The 20,213-nt window shown below is 41.4% G+C and overlaps 2 protein-coding genes across 5 annotated transcripts; both read right to left on the reverse strand.

Moving 5' to 3' along the window:
• Window positions 1–9,219: 9,219 nt before the first annotated feature.
• plk2b (polo-like kinase 2b (Drosophila)) lies at window positions 9,220–15,110 on the reverse strand. The gene is made up of 14 exons (XM_046387666.1): window positions 14,607–15,110; window positions 14,407–14,514; window positions 14,169–14,285; window positions 13,804–13,933; window positions 13,417–13,600; window positions 13,020–13,218; window positions 12,737–12,884; window positions 12,435–12,529; window positions 11,990–12,122; window positions 11,747–11,827; window positions 11,191–11,350; window positions 10,767–10,896; window positions 10,503–10,613; window positions 9,220–10,297 (listed from the first exon to the last, which is right to left on the reverse strand). The coding sequence occupies exons 1-14, from the start codon at window positions 14,790–14,792 to the stop codon at window positions 10,106–10,108; spliced, it is 1,974 nt and encodes a 657-aa protein (XP_046243622.1). The 5' UTR covers window positions 14,793–15,110; the 3' UTR covers window positions 9,220–10,105.
• Window positions 15,111–15,637: 527 nt separating this feature from the next.
• On the reverse strand, window positions 15,638–19,934 carry si:dkey-190g11.3 (uncharacterized protein LOC567059 homolog). Of its 4 annotated transcripts, none has more exons than XM_046387669.1 (6): window positions 19,780–19,934; window positions 18,354–18,527; window positions 17,033–17,137; window positions 16,711–16,851; window positions 16,585–16,635; window positions 15,638–16,487 (listed from the first exon to the last, which is right to left on the reverse strand). In XM_046387669.1, exons 2-6 carry the CDS (start codon window positions 18,519–18,521, stop codon window positions 16,302–16,304), a joined length of 651 nt encoding a protein of 216 aa, XP_046243625.1. In that variant the 5' UTR covers window positions 18,522–18,527; window positions 19,780–19,934; the 3' UTR covers window positions 15,638–16,301. The 4 variants fall into 4 exon arrangements, with proteins under 4 accessions (XP_046243625.1, XP_046243626.1, XP_046243627.1 ...); XM_046387670.1 differs by lacking the exon at window positions 19,780–19,934 and adding an exon at window positions 19,343–19,773; XM_046387671.1 differs by lacking the exon at window positions 19,780–19,934 and adding an exon at window positions 19,667–19,685.
• Window positions 19,935–20,213: the final 279 nt, after the last annotated feature.

Here is a 20,213-nt window from a genome sequence, read left to right on the forward strand (position 1 = left end):
TAACAATATATGCCTCAGGTAAGACAGCTGGCGCCCACCTCATGACTTCAGACATACGTGCATCTCTACACGGCATCTAGGTATCATTATCTTCCTGTGGTTTTGGACAATGGTTCCTCAAATTAAAAAACATGAGGAACAATGAACAACAGCCTCTTCTGCTCAGAGGTGACAGAGGCAGATTGCAGATAAAAACAGTACGAGGCGCAGTGATTGCCCAACTACTTTAAGTATCTTCCTCATTCTTGATATGGGAGTCTTGACAGTTGGGCTCTGAGGCATGTCTGGACTTGTTAATACTGTTGCAAAGGCTTGCTTGTAGCAGTGATTTCCTATATTTGTGAAGCATAGTCAAAGGGAACGCTTTCCACCACTCTTATCCAGTTGCTGATAACTGAGAGATTGAACTGTTCATGCAAGGTGCCTTAGACTGTATCTAACACAGTCTGATAACGAACAGAAAACCATTGTTGTATTTTCTACAGTTGTTTATTCCTATTCAGGGCCATAGGTGGTCCTCCACGACACAGAGATGAAACACACAGAGAAGTGAACTGTCCCTCTACAACTGTCTCTCAACACACTCAGCTCTTCAGTAACTCCCACCTCTCTCTGCAGTCATTCCTGTGTGGATACAAACTAGTTATTACAGTCATACTCAGTAGATAATAAAATTTTCAGCTCCTTTACTGAGGAAAGAGTAATAACATGGCACTAATAAAACTCAGAACAGTCATCCAATAAAATATCTTACTGCGGTTAAATTTCAAGTTTAGTACACAAATACAAATACAGAAGTAGGATGTCCTTAAGTAACACAAGTTAACATGTTCATCGTACACAATGGTCCACCTCTGAATTAAACATGTTTTTAGATCCACACAAAGAGTTAAAGCAAGGCATCTGGACTATGTAGAAACATAGTCCACTAACATAGAAACATAGTTCTCTATGTTTTTAGATCATCACGAAATTCACTGATTTTAAAGTTGTAGCAGGTGTGTCGGAGTGGAAGCGTGCTATTTCACGCTCTGCTGAGTTAAATCCGCAATGCTGCTTTGTATGTTAATAGTTCACCTTGTATGAAAGTAACAAGTAACTGCATCTGTCAAATAAATGTAGTGGATCAAAAATTAAGATACACCCTCAGAAAAATACGTAAAGAAGAGGAAAGATGAAGTAGCCTGAAATAGAAATTTCCAGAAATATACAAGTGAAGTACAAGTACTACAAAATTGCACTTCATTTCTCGACTTCCTGAAAGGCCTTAAGAGAGGCCAGTGGACCATTACAGAAAATTTACACCCACATCTATAATTTAGAGTAATTTGTTTGCCTTTGTACCAAGAGAAGAAAATCTGTGGGCAAAACCCACACACCTACGGGAAAACATGGAAATTTCACTGTGACAAAGCTGAAATTCAAACTGAGCCACCGAGCTGCAGTGAACCTGTTTGTGCAAATCCCTACCGTCGCACATGACACTGTAAATACATTCAAAGGGTGTTAGTCAAGCTTTGTGGGTCTGCAGGTGGGCTTTTAGCTGACACACACACACACAGATACACAGACAAAACTTACGATAACAGGCAGTCATCACATCACTCTGAACTGAGGATGAGTAAAGCTGTTTGTCTGTGTTGCTGCACTTAGCCACAGTAGTCGCACAGGTGAGCACAGGAAAGCCTCACACCTGTTCCAGGGCACGGAAAGTAAACTCATCTGAAGGGCAGACAGCAAGTCCTAATATGGATGTTAAAATTGCCCTTCAAAATGACAACCAAAACAAACTCTCACATGCACACATTTTAGAAAAAGAACACCTCTTGTTAAGAAAAATGGTATCTAGTTGGTCTTTTGACTTTTATTTTTGGAACTTTTTTTTTTTTGGCCTCACTGATTTATATTAATAGTACTAATGATTATTTTCAAAAGACACTGATTATACTGTGATGGATCATATACCTTTTTATGACAAGAGCAATATGTTGAATGTGTTTCCCTGGAAGCAGCTTTACATGGGCCCTGGACTTTTGGACTTGTGACCCTTTAAAATGAAACCTTGTCTCCAGGGAAACCCTTGTCACGTGTCCTTAGAGTGTTAACTAAACAAAGTGAGAGAGCATTCTCTCTTAGCTCATTTGAGGTATTTATGTATTTGCAGGAGGTACTTCATAAGAAAAAAAAAATTCAAAACACTTTCAGTGATGTGTAACTAAACTAATTATCAAGGATGCAAAAACAAAAATTAGGATTCAAAGAAGTTTTTTGGCTTTATTTGTCCTACAGATTATGTTTAGGGATTTGCAGGTCTGGTTATTAGCTTGTATTACACTTATTAGTCCAATTACTACATTAAGGTTTTCTTAGTGATTGCACTTAACCTCCTACTCCTCCGTCTAGCCTTAAACTCATGTGCCTTATTGTTCCCATCTCATCCGTCTTGCCAAATAGAGGATATCCAGTAGGATGTGTTCCTGTTCAAGTCCCCTGAAAGGAATACAAACATTGACAACAGCTATTGTCCTGCTGCATGGGTAACAGTAAATGGCATGACAGTTTGTCAATGTTATTGTGTCAAATTTGACTGTCTGAGGTTTTTTTCAGTCATTCTGAATCACTTATGACAGCTGCGGCTGCCCATTATTTTTATAGCAACCAATAAATCTATGATTCTTAACATCTGTACCTCTCAAACGGCTCGTTTCTGCTTTATACATTGTGAATACTAGCAGCTTAAAAAAAAAGATGAAACTTGAATCTTCAAAACAGATGTTATCTGAGTCCCAACCCCTAATGAGTTGACTCTCATTTATATTTACTGTACTGATGTTACCTTATCTTTGGCTCTTGAAGTAAATTAATGTTGAAGCCAAAAAAAAAAAAAAAAAAAAAAGCTGAAACAAAAGAACCTGAATGCGATAACAATGTTTGTATAGCATCATGTTTTTGCAGATGTTTTATCTGGGTGGACACTTCCTGTGGGCATGTGCTGAGTAACAAGAATTTTGCTGGTGCAGAACAAAATGATAGCAATACAGCAGATCAGCTGTGGATAAAAAAAAAAAAAACAAAACACTAAAATAAATTAAGATAAACAAGATGGGACAGCAGATGACCTGAAGTGGGAAATCAGACCCCAAAACTACTGCATTGAACATGTGCATATCCCAAAACTTTAGGCAGTTCTACCAAAATCAAGCTGTTCTGTAGACAAATGAGGTCTTGAATGATTGAAATGTTGTGTGTGTGTGTGTGTGCAAAGAGAAAGATCCATTCATTTCTGAATAAAATAACCAGTGTCTCAAATGTACACCAATTTTATGAAATAGTATGATCGAAACGTTTAACCGAGGAAGTGTGCACGTTATACAGGATGACTAACAGAGAGCAACCAAATGAAATGCAGCTGGATGTTTACGTGAGGGGGAAGATGAGAATACCAGTTGCCATAGAAACAGTAGTGTGTGTCTCCCACTCAGCTCAATGGGAGACCAAGTGGAGACTGACGATCTATTATCAGAGATGATGCATTGATTGGCTCATTGATGGGGTTGTCAGACGATTCCCCGGAAACGTTGCCCTACCACGGTAATCTCATGCCAGTCTCCTGGCATTTTACCTTTTCTTCCTCATGCTGAAGCAGGCAGGGATTTTTCATGAATCAGAGTACCTTGGCACACAACGAGGACAGGAATACAGTACGGTGAACAAACAGACATGATTGAGATGAAACTGCCACCTGCATTAAAATGAAAGGGCTTCATTCTTAAAGCAGTTTCAACTGAGTGATGCTGAGAGGTGGTTGTTTTTTCTTGCTTTCGGTGAACACATTCAGCTGCACGTATCGAGTAAATAAAATAGTAATTCAAGGCTCTCCTGTGGTTCGATGGTTAAGTCACAGAGACAGCAGTACATGTTTGTCTGCCACACAGAACTTTTCAGTCATTAATTACTCTCCCTAGAAAAAAATCACATTGCAATGTGCCCTTTTTCCTCTTCAAATGTAGCTGCTTTGAAAATGTTTTTGTGTTTGTGTGTCAGCCCTGTGCACTGTCATCAAAGTTAAGGGTTAGCCTCTGTGTGGAGATTCATCTTCCCTCAGCTGACATCATGAAGCCGGTCCTCCTCCATCCGGCACAACAATACATTCGTCCACCCCTGCATCAGTCCAATGCATGCTGGGAGAGCAGCAAATTGGATAACTTTACCTTTGGCATTTACTGGACGAAGGATTGTAACTGTGGGCTCGGAGAAATGCCAAAGGTACGTGGGTTATGTCACAGATCTTTCAGTTAGAAACTCTGAACAAACTTTGTATTAGTCACTGTGCCAAACTTCTGGAACTCTGTGAATGTATACTTAACTAATGTATACTTAACTCTTGTAATAAATTCACAATGTTAACTCTAAACTCTAATTAATTAAATTTACGGTCATCCACACGATTATGAGGTTTTAATGCTAAAGGTTGAATGTAATAAACAATATCAGAACAAAGAAGGGTTCATCTTTACGTTTGCACTCCTGTAAATTTGGTCACTTACAGAACTCTGGTTCTCATCCCTTAAGTTTGCAGTTTTATTAGAGCAAAAGTTTGTGGGCAAGTCATGACACTGCTGAAGCTCTAACACTGAATCAGTGCGTACCCTTGTATCAACAATTATGCATCTACTATCGTGACACTGACACATACTTATATGAAAATACATATTGTATTAGTGTTACATAATCACATCTCTGTCTATCAGTGACAACAGAATGTAGAGCTCCGCCATGAAGCCAGAGAGGAACACTGAAACATTGATATTCAACTATTAACTTGTTGAGCAAAGTGGCCCCGCCTAAATTCAAAAAAGATGGTATTAGTGTGTGTGTGTGTGTGTGTGTGTGTAGGATTTGCTTTGTCTGTTTATCTCTACTGTGAGTCACAGGATTGAAATGCTGCTTTGAAGCCTCTGGAGTTTCCTCCCTCCACAAGGCAGGTAGGTATTCAAACACTTGCCACACTTCACGGATCTTCGCTAAATTCCTTGCTTTCCACATTTAGTCTTTGAACCACATGCCTACACTAATTAATGTAATGGAACAATGAGAGGAGGACCATATAGGCCACATTTATTCCATTCAATGTTCTGATATTAAGCATAAACATACAAGTATTATTTATCGCTTTACAATCTTTCAACACTACTGTCCAGATTTTATAGAGTAGCTGTTGAACAAAAATCAACACTCAAGCTGAACTACAAAACTGCAGCTTCAATTGACAGTTAGAACAAATAAAATGTAATTAACTGTATCCCCGATAAGACAAGTTGAAACATTTGAGCATGCGAAACAAACTTCAGAAAAGTCGCTATAGCACACCCTCTCATTTGCTAGTATGGATGGAATGTGATCTCTACCATGTCAAGAAGAGCTTAAACAGTAATTACTTCCAAACCCAGCGCATTTCAATGATCATCTGTGCAACTACTATGCTATAATGACAGGATGGGGAGGTTGATGCTGCAGGATGTTTGGGCAAGCTCTGGTTTCCACAGGAATTTAACCAAAAAAGATCAGATTCCTGGGGCGGAGACAGGTTTTGTTTTTGTTTCTGTCACTGTACTGAGCTGTGGATTCATGAACCTCACTATTAATTTTATTGATCCATGATTATCATATCACTGAGAGAAAGATCTGGCTACTGGACTACCGTACAGAGGAAAGAGTTTTCATACTGAGTACAGAGGAACTGTAGGAGGTCTGAGAATTTGTTGAACTATCACTATATTTGGAATAGTTTTTATTTATATAAGAATTTTATACTCAAGTGATAATATAGCCCTTACAATGTATAATGGTGTTACATTTTCCTCATTTGAGTAATGGCTCAAGAAAGCTCAAATGTGGGTGAGTTTTTCTCAGTTTCAGTCTTATCTTTGCCCTTTGTCAGAAGGTTGCCCACACTCACAACCATGTGGTGTATTTATTAAAGAAGTCAGCAGGTCATTAATCCCATTTCCAAGAATTCACATTCTCTACTGACATCACGGCGGAGTGTGCTGGTGCGGTTGTTATTATAAGAACTGAACATCAAAAAAAAAAAAAAATCCCAGTTATAATAATCAGCCTGTGATGCTCATCGTCTGCACAAGACAGCCTTTTTCAGCAATCAAAAGACAGGGTGACGTAGGCTGTATGCATGGTTCGTTTCAGTTCACTCCAGTTCACTCATCTCAGTTCACTCCGGAGTTAGCCTGACACGTGATTAATGTCTGAATAGAGAAAACTTCCTTGTAGTTATGTGGTAATTACACTCATCTAATACTACACGAGGCACAAATGTTTAAGTAACAATTGAATCATTGTAAAATATACATATATATTGATTGAATTGGTTGAATGGGTATTTCAGTTTACTGAAATTATAATATACATTTTATTTTGGCTCATAGATTCAAGATGATTCTGAGCAAGCTTGTCCCTGAACTCATGACCTTTCTGACAGAGCCAGAGATGTATTTTAAGGAGCATGAGCACAAATGAAAAGAAATGTTAAAGCCTCAACACATTTGCATAAATCTCTGTGCTTGCAGATGGAAACAGGAAGACAGAGCGTCTGCTAAAAGCAGGCAGCAGTACAGCAGCAAGGATGCAGTGCTCATATGGGCTGCCTGGTGCTAAAGATTGCAGTCATGTATGACTGAAAAACAAGCAAGTACGAGATTTCCTTTCACCAAGGCCTTTGGTTTGAATGTGAGATCCCTCTCTGTCTTTCTACCTCCTCTACCCTTTGCAGCTGAGTTGGACTTGCCAGTACTCTTTGATCCATGAATAAACCAAAAGCTATCGTATCAATTCAGAAGGTTCTATTTTCAGCCAGGGGATAAAAAAGACTTTTCAGGAGAGATAATTGTACAAAATTACAGGAATCAGACGAGGGAGCATGAAGGAAGCACAACAGAGCATAAGTGGCCACTGCATCTTACAAGTTGACTCATTCTCAACATTTGACGTATGAGAACACCTGGAAGGAAACCAAATAGGTTGAGAGAGAGTGCGCGTGCCCGCACACACAAACACGCACACACACACACACACACACCTTTTACATGTTTGAACACGTTCAGAAGACACTTTTTCTTGGTAAGACTACTGTATTTGACCAGGTTTGCACTAGTGTCAACTCTACAAGTTTTGGCTGCTGCACATTACTCATCTCTGTAGTCGATACTGTAGTCATGTGGGCTTCAGTATCGAGAGAATGGGCAAAGCTACAGTCATCCCGGCTTCTTTATAGTACATCTGTTTTTGTCCACATAGTTGGAGGAGGAGTTCTGACATTTGATATGCAAAGGCCCTTTAATCTCCCAAGTGCATCCCGGTGTGTGAAAATATCAAAGCTTGTGCTTTTCTCTCTGGCAGAATATGCCTACTATCACTTTTAATGCCAAACTGACTCACTCTTCTGCCTGCAGAGAACTTTATGATAGAAGCTGTGGTGTAAAGATCCCTATTGTCGCTCCAGCTTAGGCTCATTGCAGAGCTAAGCCTGTCCACATTCATAAGACTTTTCCCACTGGCAACACGGCATAACAGAGAAGCAGCTTTGTGTGGGTGATACTGAAAACTACTAGTGTCATAAACATTTTTTTTTCACGACAGTGACACTAAGAACGTCAAGTGAAGTCACACTCAAAGCTCTTTGAACTCCACGGGGTTTTCTAATTGGTTCATATGTGTTATACTTACAGAAGTGGAGAAAGTTTCCGTGAGGCCAGTGATGATCAACTAACATTTGCTGACTCACTGACGGAATCCTGACCTGACCTGAATTTTTGCTTACATCATTATAGGAGCTGAACCTCATAGAATCTGCAGCTTTTCTTTATCCTTGTGTGCTTGAGAAGAGCCAGCAGTCTGTTACTAATTTGGTTCAACCTACTGCACCCATCTGATGGAAATGAAGCGCTCTTGTTCAGATGTTGGGACCGAGGGTAAAAATGCCCTTAGAAGGCCAGTAAACTTCACATCAACAACAAAATCTATTTCTGTCCGAGTGAGGCATCTATTCCAGGGGCCATTACTGTCAAAACACGTGCACTCAGACCTGGAGGTGTTGTCATGAATAATTCCTGCTCCTTCTTTTTGTAAGCTACTTCCCATTCTGCTTCTGTCTGTGTGGGTATGTTTATGCATGAGGCATTCATTATTGAACTCTGAAGAGCAAAGATATTTTGAGTGAACATCCAAGGGGATGACTCAAACATCCACGTTCAACTTCCATCATTACATAAGCACAGAAGGTGAAGAGGTGTTCAACAGACCGCCGGATCGGATACTCAGGTGGGGAAACGGGGAGGGTGCAAGCGGAAAAAGCCAATCAGTAGCAAAATGTATTTAGAATTTTAAAAAATAAAGTGTCACTACAGGAGTTCTGACTTTGAGTGAGGAGAAGCTGTGCTAGCTGTCTCTTACAATGCCTTCATTGATTTCCGACTCTGACCAAACTGGTCAGCAGTTGCTTGTTTCCATGGTTATAGTGAATTCGAATTCGAAAGGATGTCCAAGAATGATTGTAGTCGCTATGCCTCAAAAGCTCTGACGCAATCGCTGACATCGTACGAGCAAGTCTGTCACTTCCATTAATCCGTCTCTCCTTCTGGCTGCACGTCACTGTTTGACTGTCTTTCCTTCTGTATTCCTGAACCATGCAGCTGGCCTATCTGTTCTTCAGTGCCCTTGTTTGTATGCGAAGCAATGCATTTCTGTGTGTGTGTGTGTGTGTGTGCTTGTGTGAGATAACTTCAGCCACTGTGCATGGTCCTTCATCCACAGGGGGGTGGGGTGGGTGGGCTTGAGCCAGAGTATAAACAACTTCAGTGTAAACATGCCCTCTATCATGCATCCATCTCTTTCTATGCACCCATTTCCTACTGTAAACACAAGTTTTAAGATAAAATACTTGCTTTGACGTGGACCAGCGCAGATATAAGTGTAATTACAAGTTGAATCTAACTCACACCACACTGTCCACTGCATGAACCCAAGAACTGCTCATTATATATGAAACAAACAAGGATATAGTTCATTTTTAGATTTGTTTAAATGCTTCAAAAAAAAAAAACACACACACACACAAAAACTTCTATATAAAACTTAAGAGCATTGATTTCGAGGAAAAAACTCAAAAATAGCAGTAAATATCTAACAACAACAACAACAAACATCTTTTCTTTTTAGAAAATTCTCTTTATTATTAAATAAATAAATACTGCACTTTTCTTACACAATAATTTATTCAGGACATTTTCTACTAAGGTGATAATGGCTCTTAAGGGGTCCTTAGAGGATCCTTGGTAATGTTCTTTCTTTTTTTTTTTTTAAATGTCATTCTCTCCTCCTGCCTCCCCTCCTCCCCCCTCATGTCACCCTTCTGGTTTACAGCTCAGTGTGCTGAGTCCATCTGTCCGTTAAGAGAACCGATCGCAGTTCTAAGTGTGATGTTATATCCCTCACACACACACACACACACACACACACACACGCGTCTGCTGCCTCCACACACATATTAGCAAACCTTTCCTTTGCACTGCTGAGCTGGCTGTGATAAACACTATACATCATTTACAATATTCCACAGTCTAACTCTGATTACACCCAGAGCATCAAGTTATGCATGATCTCTATAAAACAGCATCAACTGTACTATACACATTTAAGCTGGTGCCTGCCCAGCATTTGTCTTTACTTCCCAATCATCCCTCTTTTCTCCCCCACAAACATCTGGGGTGCACATTCGTACCAACATACTCATTCCAACAAGCTCAGTCTTTCCTCTCCTCCAACAATTAACATACAAAACAGCCCTTTACTCTCTCGTTGTGCTACATTTCATTCTCCCATCCACTGAGTCCATCCGTATTATTTTTTTTTCCACCTGCACCTCTGCTCAGTCACGAAGGTGCGACAGTGTAGGAATGTTTAGTCACTTTTCCAAAGGTTCGACCACAAACTCGTCCTTCTCACACAGGTTCATCCGAATCCTGGTTCCACTGTAGCACTGCAGTAGTACGACGGGTAGATTTAACTCTGTCCATGGCACGTTAGTGTAGATTTAGCTGCATCTCTGCAGAAGCATGTTGAGGGAATACACCATGCGTTCGCGCAGGTCGCTGGGGCAGCCGGACTTCAGCAGGCAGCTGAGTTTGAAAGTTTTGGAGACGCGTTCCTCGTTGATGTATGTCAGCATGTACTCATCCCTCTGGCAACAAAGGATGATCTTGGTGTGGTCATGGTAAAAGTTGATCTTTGGAGATAAAAACAAAAAAAGTTTGTTAATTAGTTTCTTTTGACAGCTATTGGTCAAAGAAACTGCCCGTTAACTTCTTATTTGGTTTGTGGTATAACCCTCCTCCTCTGTTGCTGGGAATACTGTTGCCTTACACCTAAACAGTACACCTCTGAGCATGACATGTAATGGCTGTGCTTCCTGTGTGTGTGTGTGTGTTTACCTGGAAAGTGCCATCATTAAAGAGCATCATAAGGGCGCGGTCGGACTTGAGCCACTGCAGCAGGTAGAGTCTGGGCATGTGTGCATCTGTCATACTACCCAGATCCCCGCCCTGAGAAAGCAAAAGAGGAACACACCAGGATTAGACAAGTTGCAACATGAATGATATCATTTCTAATGCTTCAGGCAACAGGGAGACACATAAAAGCAAGAGAGATATAGATTACAGGAATAGAAGAGTGGGGGGATAGAGATATTTACTTACATCCATGAGGTTCTCCTCCATGTAGTGGGAAAAGTACTTGAGCACAGTCACCTGGCCTACAAAGTGTTCAGGAACCTCACAAGTGGGGAAGACAGAGCACTGGCCCAACTCTGCATAGTAATGGATGGTCCTGAAGAGATGAAGGCAAGGAGATAAACAAAAAGTTATGCAACCACTAAAATAAACATGTAAACAACAAGAACCAAACATGTGTGGATTTCCTTTACTGACTTCCTGACATTTAAAATCAGTTAGTAGTCTTATTCAGGAGTAGTTGAATTTAACAAGTCAAGGCATCCCTTTACTTTGGTAAAGTAGTACTATGTACTACAGCAAGCTTACACAAGCCACCTGCATTACAAGCAGTGATTAATAACTTTCAAACTGAAGGTGGAGTATTGTGAAAGCACAGAATAGTGCATACTTTCTGTCTGGCAGGAGGCTCATGTGAGTGCCGTTGTTGAAGAGAACTCCCACGGTGTGATCAGACAATTGGTAGCCAAAGCCATACTTGTTGGAGTAGTCCACCCATTTAGTCACCCACTGAAGATTGCAGCAGTTTGAGCCCTGAGGAATGTCATCCGCTGCAGGGTGAGAACACAAAGGAGGAGGATTAGAAGGTGCTTACAGGGAAGATTTAAAGACACGACAACCTTAAATGTGCAGCCTTGTACATTTGCATTTAGTAAAGCACCCGAGAGCTAAACTGATGCTAAACTCTGACGCTCAACTGCTACTTGGCTTTTAAGTGTCATCGGGGAGTCGGGAGGACATTTGGTTGCGTTAATAAAATCTGTGAGTGAATTTTCGAAAATGAATGGAACATTAATCTACATGTACTCCTCGTGAGTCAGAGTACTTTGATCATCTCTCTGTTTAGAGCAATGAGCTTTCACTGTATCATGAGACCTTTAAGTGTGGAATAATCTCATCAGTGGCTGCATGTATAGGCCATGACTTTGCAAATCATTTCAACTCACCTTTAGGCATACTCTCCAGACATCCCCTCAACACACTTGCAACAGTCTCAGCCACGCTCCCTGTCGTGTTGTCTTCAAGACCTTTAGGACAGACGACAACATTCGGTCATTTAGCGTGACGTTACGTCGGTCAATTTTCTCTGTCGTCAATGCACTGATTCAGTTTCCATGTGTGTAAAACAGAGTACTGTGTATACTGTCTCTCTGTGCTCGCTGTGTGCGTGTGAAACGAGGTGAACTTACATTCGCTGCTGCTGCTGCAGCTCCCCAGACTCCCTCTTACGATCAGACGGATGGTGTCTCGCGTCGACGGGGATTGGCTCTCTGTTGCCGGGGCAACAGGGCTTTCGGCAGATGGCGGAAGTAGACTTCCATTCTGAGGTGGGAAATTGGTGACGACAGGGGTTAGAATCTGCGAGTTTAGATCATCTCTTCCGACTATGACTCAGCGGTCACCCACAGATTCAAAGTGGTTGGCTTTAATGGTTTGAAATAAGTGCTTTTAGTTTGTTCAGAAACTGCTTGTTAGAAAGTTTAGTACAGCACCATTGTGACTCATTGGATTCTCCTCAACATGATATCTCAAATTTACTCATTTTTTTTTTAATGGCTCCATGAATAATGTACCGATAACATCACCTATGCTACATATCCTGTTTTGTGTTGAATAACTGAACACATAAATTACCTCAGAAATCTGTTTGCTTTGTTGTTGGCTGATGGCAGTTCTCTCCAAATCATGCTGCAGTTTGTAGATCTCCTCCTCCTCTTTGGTTAACTTATCTATCAAAGGCAATAATGACAGCAATTTTAGCCAGCAGCTACATAAACTGATACCAGAGCAATGTGGGACAAAATGTGGCACACGCTTGCAATCTTTCCAAAAACGAGATTTAATGACAATTTTACAAAGTGAAAAATAACTGGCTGGTGTGACAAGCGGCGTTTCAAGCGGCACATGAGTGGCTTAGTGGTTGATGTAATACTCACTCAGAGTCTCGTAATATTTGACCTTGTCTCTTCTTCCGCCAAAGAGCGCAGCGGCAGCTTTCTTGAAGAAGCTCTTGGCAGGACTAGAGACATGGAAATCTGGTGGTGAATGGCAACAGCTAGGCGGCAGACGTTCTGGACTGAAGCCCTGCAGAGAATGAAACTGGGTCAGTGTGCAGCGAGTGGGAAGGGGGTCACTGTCATACTCCCACAAAGTGACATTTACAGACAGACAGCCAAGAGAGCGGAAGAGACAGACAGAGAGGCCAAAATGGTGCCTAACCTGTGTGAAGAAGTCGTGCCTCAGAATGTGGTCCAGGTTTGGTCTGTCCTCTGGGGTCTTGGCTAACAGGTTGGCAATCAACTGCTTAGCCTGTGGCGACAGGGAGGAGGGCAGGGAATAACGCGCCTCTCTAATACACCTGTATGTCTCCTTCAGGTTGGTGGTCTCAAATGGTGGCCTGCCCAACAGCATGGTGTACCTGGAACAGGACAGAGGGCAAAAAGTGAGTGGATTCCCATCTAAAAATGTCCTAACACTCATCAGACAAGTGGTTGTAGGCGAAAGAGCAATGCATTGATCCATGAAATATGAAACCAATGTGTCATAAATAAAAATCAATTACTAATTACTAAACCTTTTAAGTGCCTAATGGTGAATTTATAGTTTGCCTACTCACATTACACAGCCTAGAGCCCAGATGTCTGATTCACAGCCGTGGCCCTGCTTGTTGAGCACCTCAGGGGACAGGTAGTTGGGAGTCCCACAGATCGTCTTCCTCCTGTTTCCTGCTGGCTCCAACTTGGCAGCCAGACCAAAGTCTCCGACCTTCAACTCCATTGACTCGCTCACAAAAAAGTTACCTGTGGGGTAGAAAAGGGGAATGAGAAGATGAACACTTGATATGCAACCTAGGATCAAAGGCTAAATACTGCACAGATTGATTAAAAAAGGGTTTGTTTTTTTTTTTAAAAAAAGATATCCTCTCTGTACATAATGCATCTTCACAATTGTGTGCAAAGTGTCTCAACATTGCAATGTGTCAATTTCTCATAAAATTTCTTACCAAGTTTCAAGTCTCTGTGAAGGATCTCTTGTTCGTGCAGGTACCTCAGCCCAGAGACGATCTGCCTTAAATAATAACGAACCTCTGGCTCAGTGAGCACTTTGCGAGCCTTCAGGATATGGGCTAATGACTGCAAAAGGACAAAGCATAGAGGAGGGAATGATTATATGACCATTTCCTGATGTGTAAATGAAGTGCTGTATCATATTTATTTCAAATATTTGTTCTTTTATTGCAGGGGTATCCTCTGTACACTGTGTGCTGTCTCATTGACTTTAGGTGCAATGCAGGTGTTATCCAAATTTGAAACACGGCAGTGGCAGAGCGTTAGTGGGAACCTTCAGGAAGTGACAAATAGCACTTACTTTTCTGCTGCAGTATTCCAACAGGATGTAGATGTTCTCCTTGTCCTCAAAATGGTGATAGAAGTGCACTATGTGCTTATGGTGCAATAATCTGTGCAGCTCAATTTCTCTGTCAATCTAGCGTGAGGGGGAAAAAAAACGAAATAATCACAAATTAATCGTAACTCTCAAGACAAATATTGTGATAACCGTCGTCCTGTCACACCAGCGCGCACAGGCACCGGAACTGCACGCTTACCTTCTCCCGTTGGTGAGGTTTGGAGACGCGCGCATGCGGGATGATTTTGGCTGCATAAACTTTGCTGGTGGAGAGGTCGGTCATCTCATAGCATTTTGCGAACCCTCCCTGGAAAGAGGAAAAACACAATTAACGTGCCGTCTTCGGTATAGCTGGTAAATCCAACAGAAAATCGACCACAGATTCTATGCTTGTGCTACCTTTCCCAAAACTTTTCCACGGCAGTAGCATTTCCCCGTGGCAGGATCGGTGATTATCCTGGCCATCTCTGAGGGCGCACTGCGCTCATCCATTCTCTTTCGGCGAGGTTCGCTGGACCTCGGCGTCGGTTCACACATACTGCTGCTGTTCGTCTGTTGCGGTCCGCTGTTTCTCCGTACTTCCATGAGTGATGCCTTACACTCCCAAACTCAGAATGCAGCCCGGAGAGTCAGTCTCTGGAGTTTTATACCCTGGCACCCTCCCCACCCCGCCGTCTGCCGCCCTCTCTCTGACGTCACGGTGTGACATGAGAGCATGAGGTCTAGCCTGATATCGATCACATTGCATGTAGCCTACATTGGTGTTGCTGACGGCACAGACATGAAAGCAAAGGCGATATAACAGATCGGATTCATGTTTTTAAGAATTCGTATGATCGTCTGCATCGTCAACCTCCACCCACAACAATAATGAAGCCGGGGATGGCGCATAGTTTACCTGTTTAGTTGACGGCGAATGGACCTTTTACATTTTGGTGTAAAATACAATTCAAGATGTTGAAAATTTGGTGCACCTTGTTAGACGAAATATCCACTGTGCAGAGGATAAACATTATCTGTATTCCATTCATGATCACACCATCCTGTGTTTTAGCAACAAACTGTTTAGAGCACTAGCACCCCCAGGCGGAGATTTCCGATACTACATTGTATTTAAAATTCAACACTGACGCGTGGAACTTAATTAGACTGTTCAGTGAACTGTGAGCAGATGTATGAGTGGAAAGGATGTAGAGGTGGTAATAATTCATTGGAAGATTCGTGTTATTATAGTCTGCAGAGGCAGGCACACTGTAATGGCACTGCAGGTGCTGCAGAAACTCAGCTTGAATGACAGCAAAATTCCATCTCGACCAATGCTGCACGGTACCTCAAACTTTGTCTTTGTAATTTTTTGTCGGTATCGAAATGAAACCAAAGCAACATATGATTAAAATCTTAATTTTGATACACAACCAAAATCAAATCACTTACTTATTGGCAAATGGCCTAATGTCCAGCAAATTTATTGATATACTTTCTTTAGATTTACTGCAAACAGACAGAAACAGAGCTTTATATATAACCATGGTTCTCAGACTAAGACTAAAGTGCCTATTAGTCTACCTGGTTACATACTCCACATATGTCACTCAGAGGTCAGGTGGCACATATAATTATTACAGACCACCTGTGAGGTGGTTGTGCACAGCATGACTGGGAGACCAACAGAATGAATAATTATAACTACAACCCCACAAAAGAAGGCATGACAGAACAACTGAATAAGATTCAAAACACTGACCTCACAATCTCTTCTGTAGCATGCTGCTAAAGAGGCTTCAGGTTGATGTGAAAGTAAGATTATTTGTAGTGTAGTCGCAAATTGAGAGCGGAATCAACAGTAATAGTCAAGATAGGAGCACAAGACTGACTTCAATATGGCAAAGGTTCAGGGTGTTCTGGTAGTGAAAAGACTGGACAAAAACTGCAGGAGCTACGTGATGTCAAATTTATCGTGACATCTTTTTCAGTCAGAGTCCATGTCATCCCATCAATGCTCAAAGACATCTTTCAAAAGGAACACAGGGAGGGTTTAGTGCTGCGGAGAATAGTGCCGGGAAATAACGAAATAACCCTGTGACTGTCACTTAATTACACCAGTGTGTCCGTTACTTTTCTTAGGTGTGAGCGCACGCTTCTAATGTCATAAGCAAATGCCTGATCGAGACCGGAGCCAACAGAGGACTGCTGCGGCCAGTTGGGGAAAGGGAAACGACATGTGATGACACGAGCATCATCAGGAAGCTCTTTCAAAAGCTTCTCACCCAGCACGGGCATCTGTAAACCAATCAGAAAAGGCTGCATCAGTCACTTCAAATGCTATGCATGCTTATAAAGTGTCAAAAGTTAAACAGGAAAGGAAAGAAATACCAACCACTCCTGGTGCAAGGAAAGCTGTCACATTATTATAAGCAGATAAATCAGTCTGTGAAAGAAGAAACATGGTTATACAAGAATTTAGGTCAGATAAAGGAATGAAATCTTTATATTGAGGTCTTACCCTCCAGAAGTCTTTGTTAACAAAGGTCACCTGCCTGGAGGGCACTCCTTTCCAGTGGGCTTTGCTCCTGGCATAGGCCACTAAAATGGAGTTAATTTCAAAGCCTGTGCACTGGAAACCAGCAGAAGATGCTGCAAACACCTGCAAAAATCAAATCTGTTAACATGAAATACAGCTACCATAGCCTACAGGAGGAGCAAGAGAAAATACAAGCATGCACAAAACACTCAGATTCAGTCTCCACAAGGAATGTAAATGATCACGAGTCAGATTAGCACTCTAGTTTTTGGACACATGTGAATGCGTTTTGCAGCTAACTTACCACTCTTCCATCTCCTGATCCCAGATCTACTAAGCGACCCGTTCGTCCCTCAAGCAGCTTCATAATATTCAGTGTTTGATCTTTACTGGAGGGCAAATAAGGAACCTGATCCACAGTGCAAACATACAGCAAGTCAATACATGTGACAGGTGGTACAGCAATTACTGTTGTTATTACAAGCCTTCCTTACTATCACGTTGCTAAATTATCAAAGTGACGTCTCTTAAAGTTAAGTAGGAGGCATCTTGTGTCCAGCAGCTAAACTTGTGAAATGAAAAATATCTGCATTTTTGTATATTCTACAAGCTAGTTAGCAAGCTAGCTAGTTAGTAAATAAATTAACAGATCATCCTTTGCATGAGTGAATTTAAGAATAGTAGAAAACAAATTGTCAAATGTTCATTTTTTTCTGAGTGGGGATGCCCCAGTGCTGACTCCATGGCTACAGCTTTGCTCTAAACAAAGCAACATGAATGTCTACACTGTCATGTGAAAGCATTTCTGGATATGCACCATACTGAACCCACTTGTGCTTACAAAAGCCAAATCCACGGATTGCTGTGACTGTAACCTTGAAATTAATGACGTACTCACTGTCAGTGAAGCCTTTTCTGCAATACCCGTCTGAATGACAAATTTAGGGTCTCTCTCTCTTGTCTCTAGCTGAGGTAAACTGAGTTTAATCTGTGATCATTTAACAGTTCACTGTTTTATGTGAGATACAGCTGTCCAGATAAACAAAGCGACACGTCATTACAGTAATCCAAAAAACACAGGTTAGAGGTAAATTAATCTTGAGCGCAAAAGTAGCTGCACGTTGATCATATTTAGTAAGTATTAGCATTAGCTTTAAATACTAATTCCTCTGACTTTAAAATATCAACACAAATTCAGATTCTTCATCTGGTAACAAATGTCTTACTTAATCTTTACAGAACACATCATAACCTGCCCCTGATTATCAGGTTTTCCTGTTCATCTTGCACTCACAATAAAGAAAAACAGCACATGCTCCATTATGTTAGCAAAAAATTGATCTCTGCACAAAATGTACTTCAGATTAATGCACTCTAGAAGGCGATGCAGTTCTCCATAATACATAATCATGGTTGTAGACTTACCCTTTTCTTCTTTTCCCCACATTTGTCGCTAGCATGGAGCACTATGCTCCAAAATAAGCAAATTATCGTTATTGTGAAAGTTATACTACATCTTGGCTTCTTTTCTTTGATTTTGCACAAACATGCAGCATTCGGTATTTGAAAGAGTGGAAAGAAGGCAAAGCAGGCTGGTAAAAACAGAGAAAGGAAACCTCAAACACCTGCAGTCTCCAAGGGATTTTGCGAAAGCCGGGCATAGTAAACAGGCTCCATACTCCATACAGGCATGTGATCAGAGCGCCTAAGGAGGCCGAGAGGACTGGATGGGATCTGCTGGTAGGGAGGACTCTGCCTTGGTCCTGCAGAATCACCTCAATGGAGTCCTCCATTGCAAACTTCCACCGATAAAAATCCAACAAATGACGAGATGTTGCTGCAGCTGGTAGAAAATATCATTGTGCATGGAAATATCTGTGAAGAACTCTCTAATGTTCTCTACTCTGACTGATACTGGATTCTTTAGGACAATACCAATAGTTCATGTAATGTGGAAACGTACAACAAGAACATTTTTGGTAAAGATCGTTTATATTTGGCTTTTTGTAGGCAGCTGGAGAAACAACCAACCAATAAGATCTTAGAAAGTTTGATTCAGAATGAGATCAATGTACACAGCAGGTTAGCTAACTGGCTACATTCATGGATGAGGTGGAACAAACTGTAAGCTGCTATCTGTTGTGAGTAGACTTTCAGAAAGAAAAACTCAAAATAGCAATTCAGTCTGGTTATCAGGCTAGACATTTTACAGACTACATAATAAAGTCTTTGTTTCCAAATGACCTCAATTTCTCAAGGCCTTTTCTTGTTATTTATTTGCCAACATACAGTATATACTGAAATCATATCAGCCCGCCGTAAAAGTAAAAAAGTAAAAGTAATTTCATTTTTGTAAACTAAATACTTGAAGCCATAACGCACAATTTTGAAGCCCATAATCTGTATTTATGTTACAAAAACCAATACATACAAGCAGTTGTGATCTGGACATCTCGAAAATGTTGATCTTTGTTTGAAAAACTGGATAAAAATCAACCAAGCAGTTTCCTTCTGTAAACAGATACAGCTCAGTTCACTTTCAAAAGGGTCAGCGAGCTTATATTGCAACTACTGTTATTTGACTTCTACTCATATTATTTTGTTAATCATTTACCACATGGAGGCCTTTGAGAGCTGCCAAGAAAAAACATCACCAGAGCATCTTTTCCAACAGCAGATGGTGCCACAGTGGCCTTTTCACATGCGGAAACCTCTAGAAAAGTTTTGTTTACCACGCGTGGCTCATGTACTGAAACAAAGTGAAACCAATAGCAGCTCTGTTTATTGTGTAACCACAAGATTTGGCTCACGGACCGCGAACGAGAAGCTCCACAACTAAAAATTATTCCAAATTTTCTGACTCTGGAAGAATCCGTTGCAAACAAACAAAAAAATACGTTTACGTATGCGTAAGCGGGCGAATGAATAATTAACCTACTAATGAGCAAGATCCACGCAAAACGGGTGCAGGTTTGGATCATTTGTGAAGTTATTACGCAAAACCTTCACGAAATATCAGTTTGCAAGGGCAGAAATGTTTGTGCAGCTTACCTGACCCGCCCCTTCGTCTGCTGCGCGCTCAGCAGCCTGCGCACAGACCCGCCAGTCAAAGGCCAGTCAGTCCGCACCACATCCCGCCCTGTAACTCCATACACGCCCTATCAAACGCCTGCAAACCGGCTCATGCAAGACGCCAGACAGCGTCAGGGCTCGGATCCAACTGTAGTCCTTCTTACATAATGCGTGTTGTGTCTGGTGCTGTGATCTTTCCTAGAGCCTGGTGAACTATAAAAAGCAGTGCCGGCTTCGGGTGTGAAATGATTAGTAAGAGATGTTTCCATCTCCAGCACTTGTTCAGAATAATTGCTGATACGAGCCCGCTGGTCTTCATTTCCTCATGACAATAGCACAGTTCTGTCTCAAATGAAGCATCCAGGTCTTATAATCTGCCGAAAAGAAGGCCGAAGTGATTACAATTGCAAAGA

Source organism: Scatophagus argus, chromosome 4 (assembly GCF_020382885.2).
Source record: "Scatophagus argus isolate fScaArg1 chromosome 4, fScaArg1.pri, whole genome shotgun sequence".
Classification (NCBI taxonomy): domain Eukaryota; kingdom Metazoa; phylum Chordata; class Actinopteri; family Scatophagidae; genus Scatophagus; species Scatophagus argus.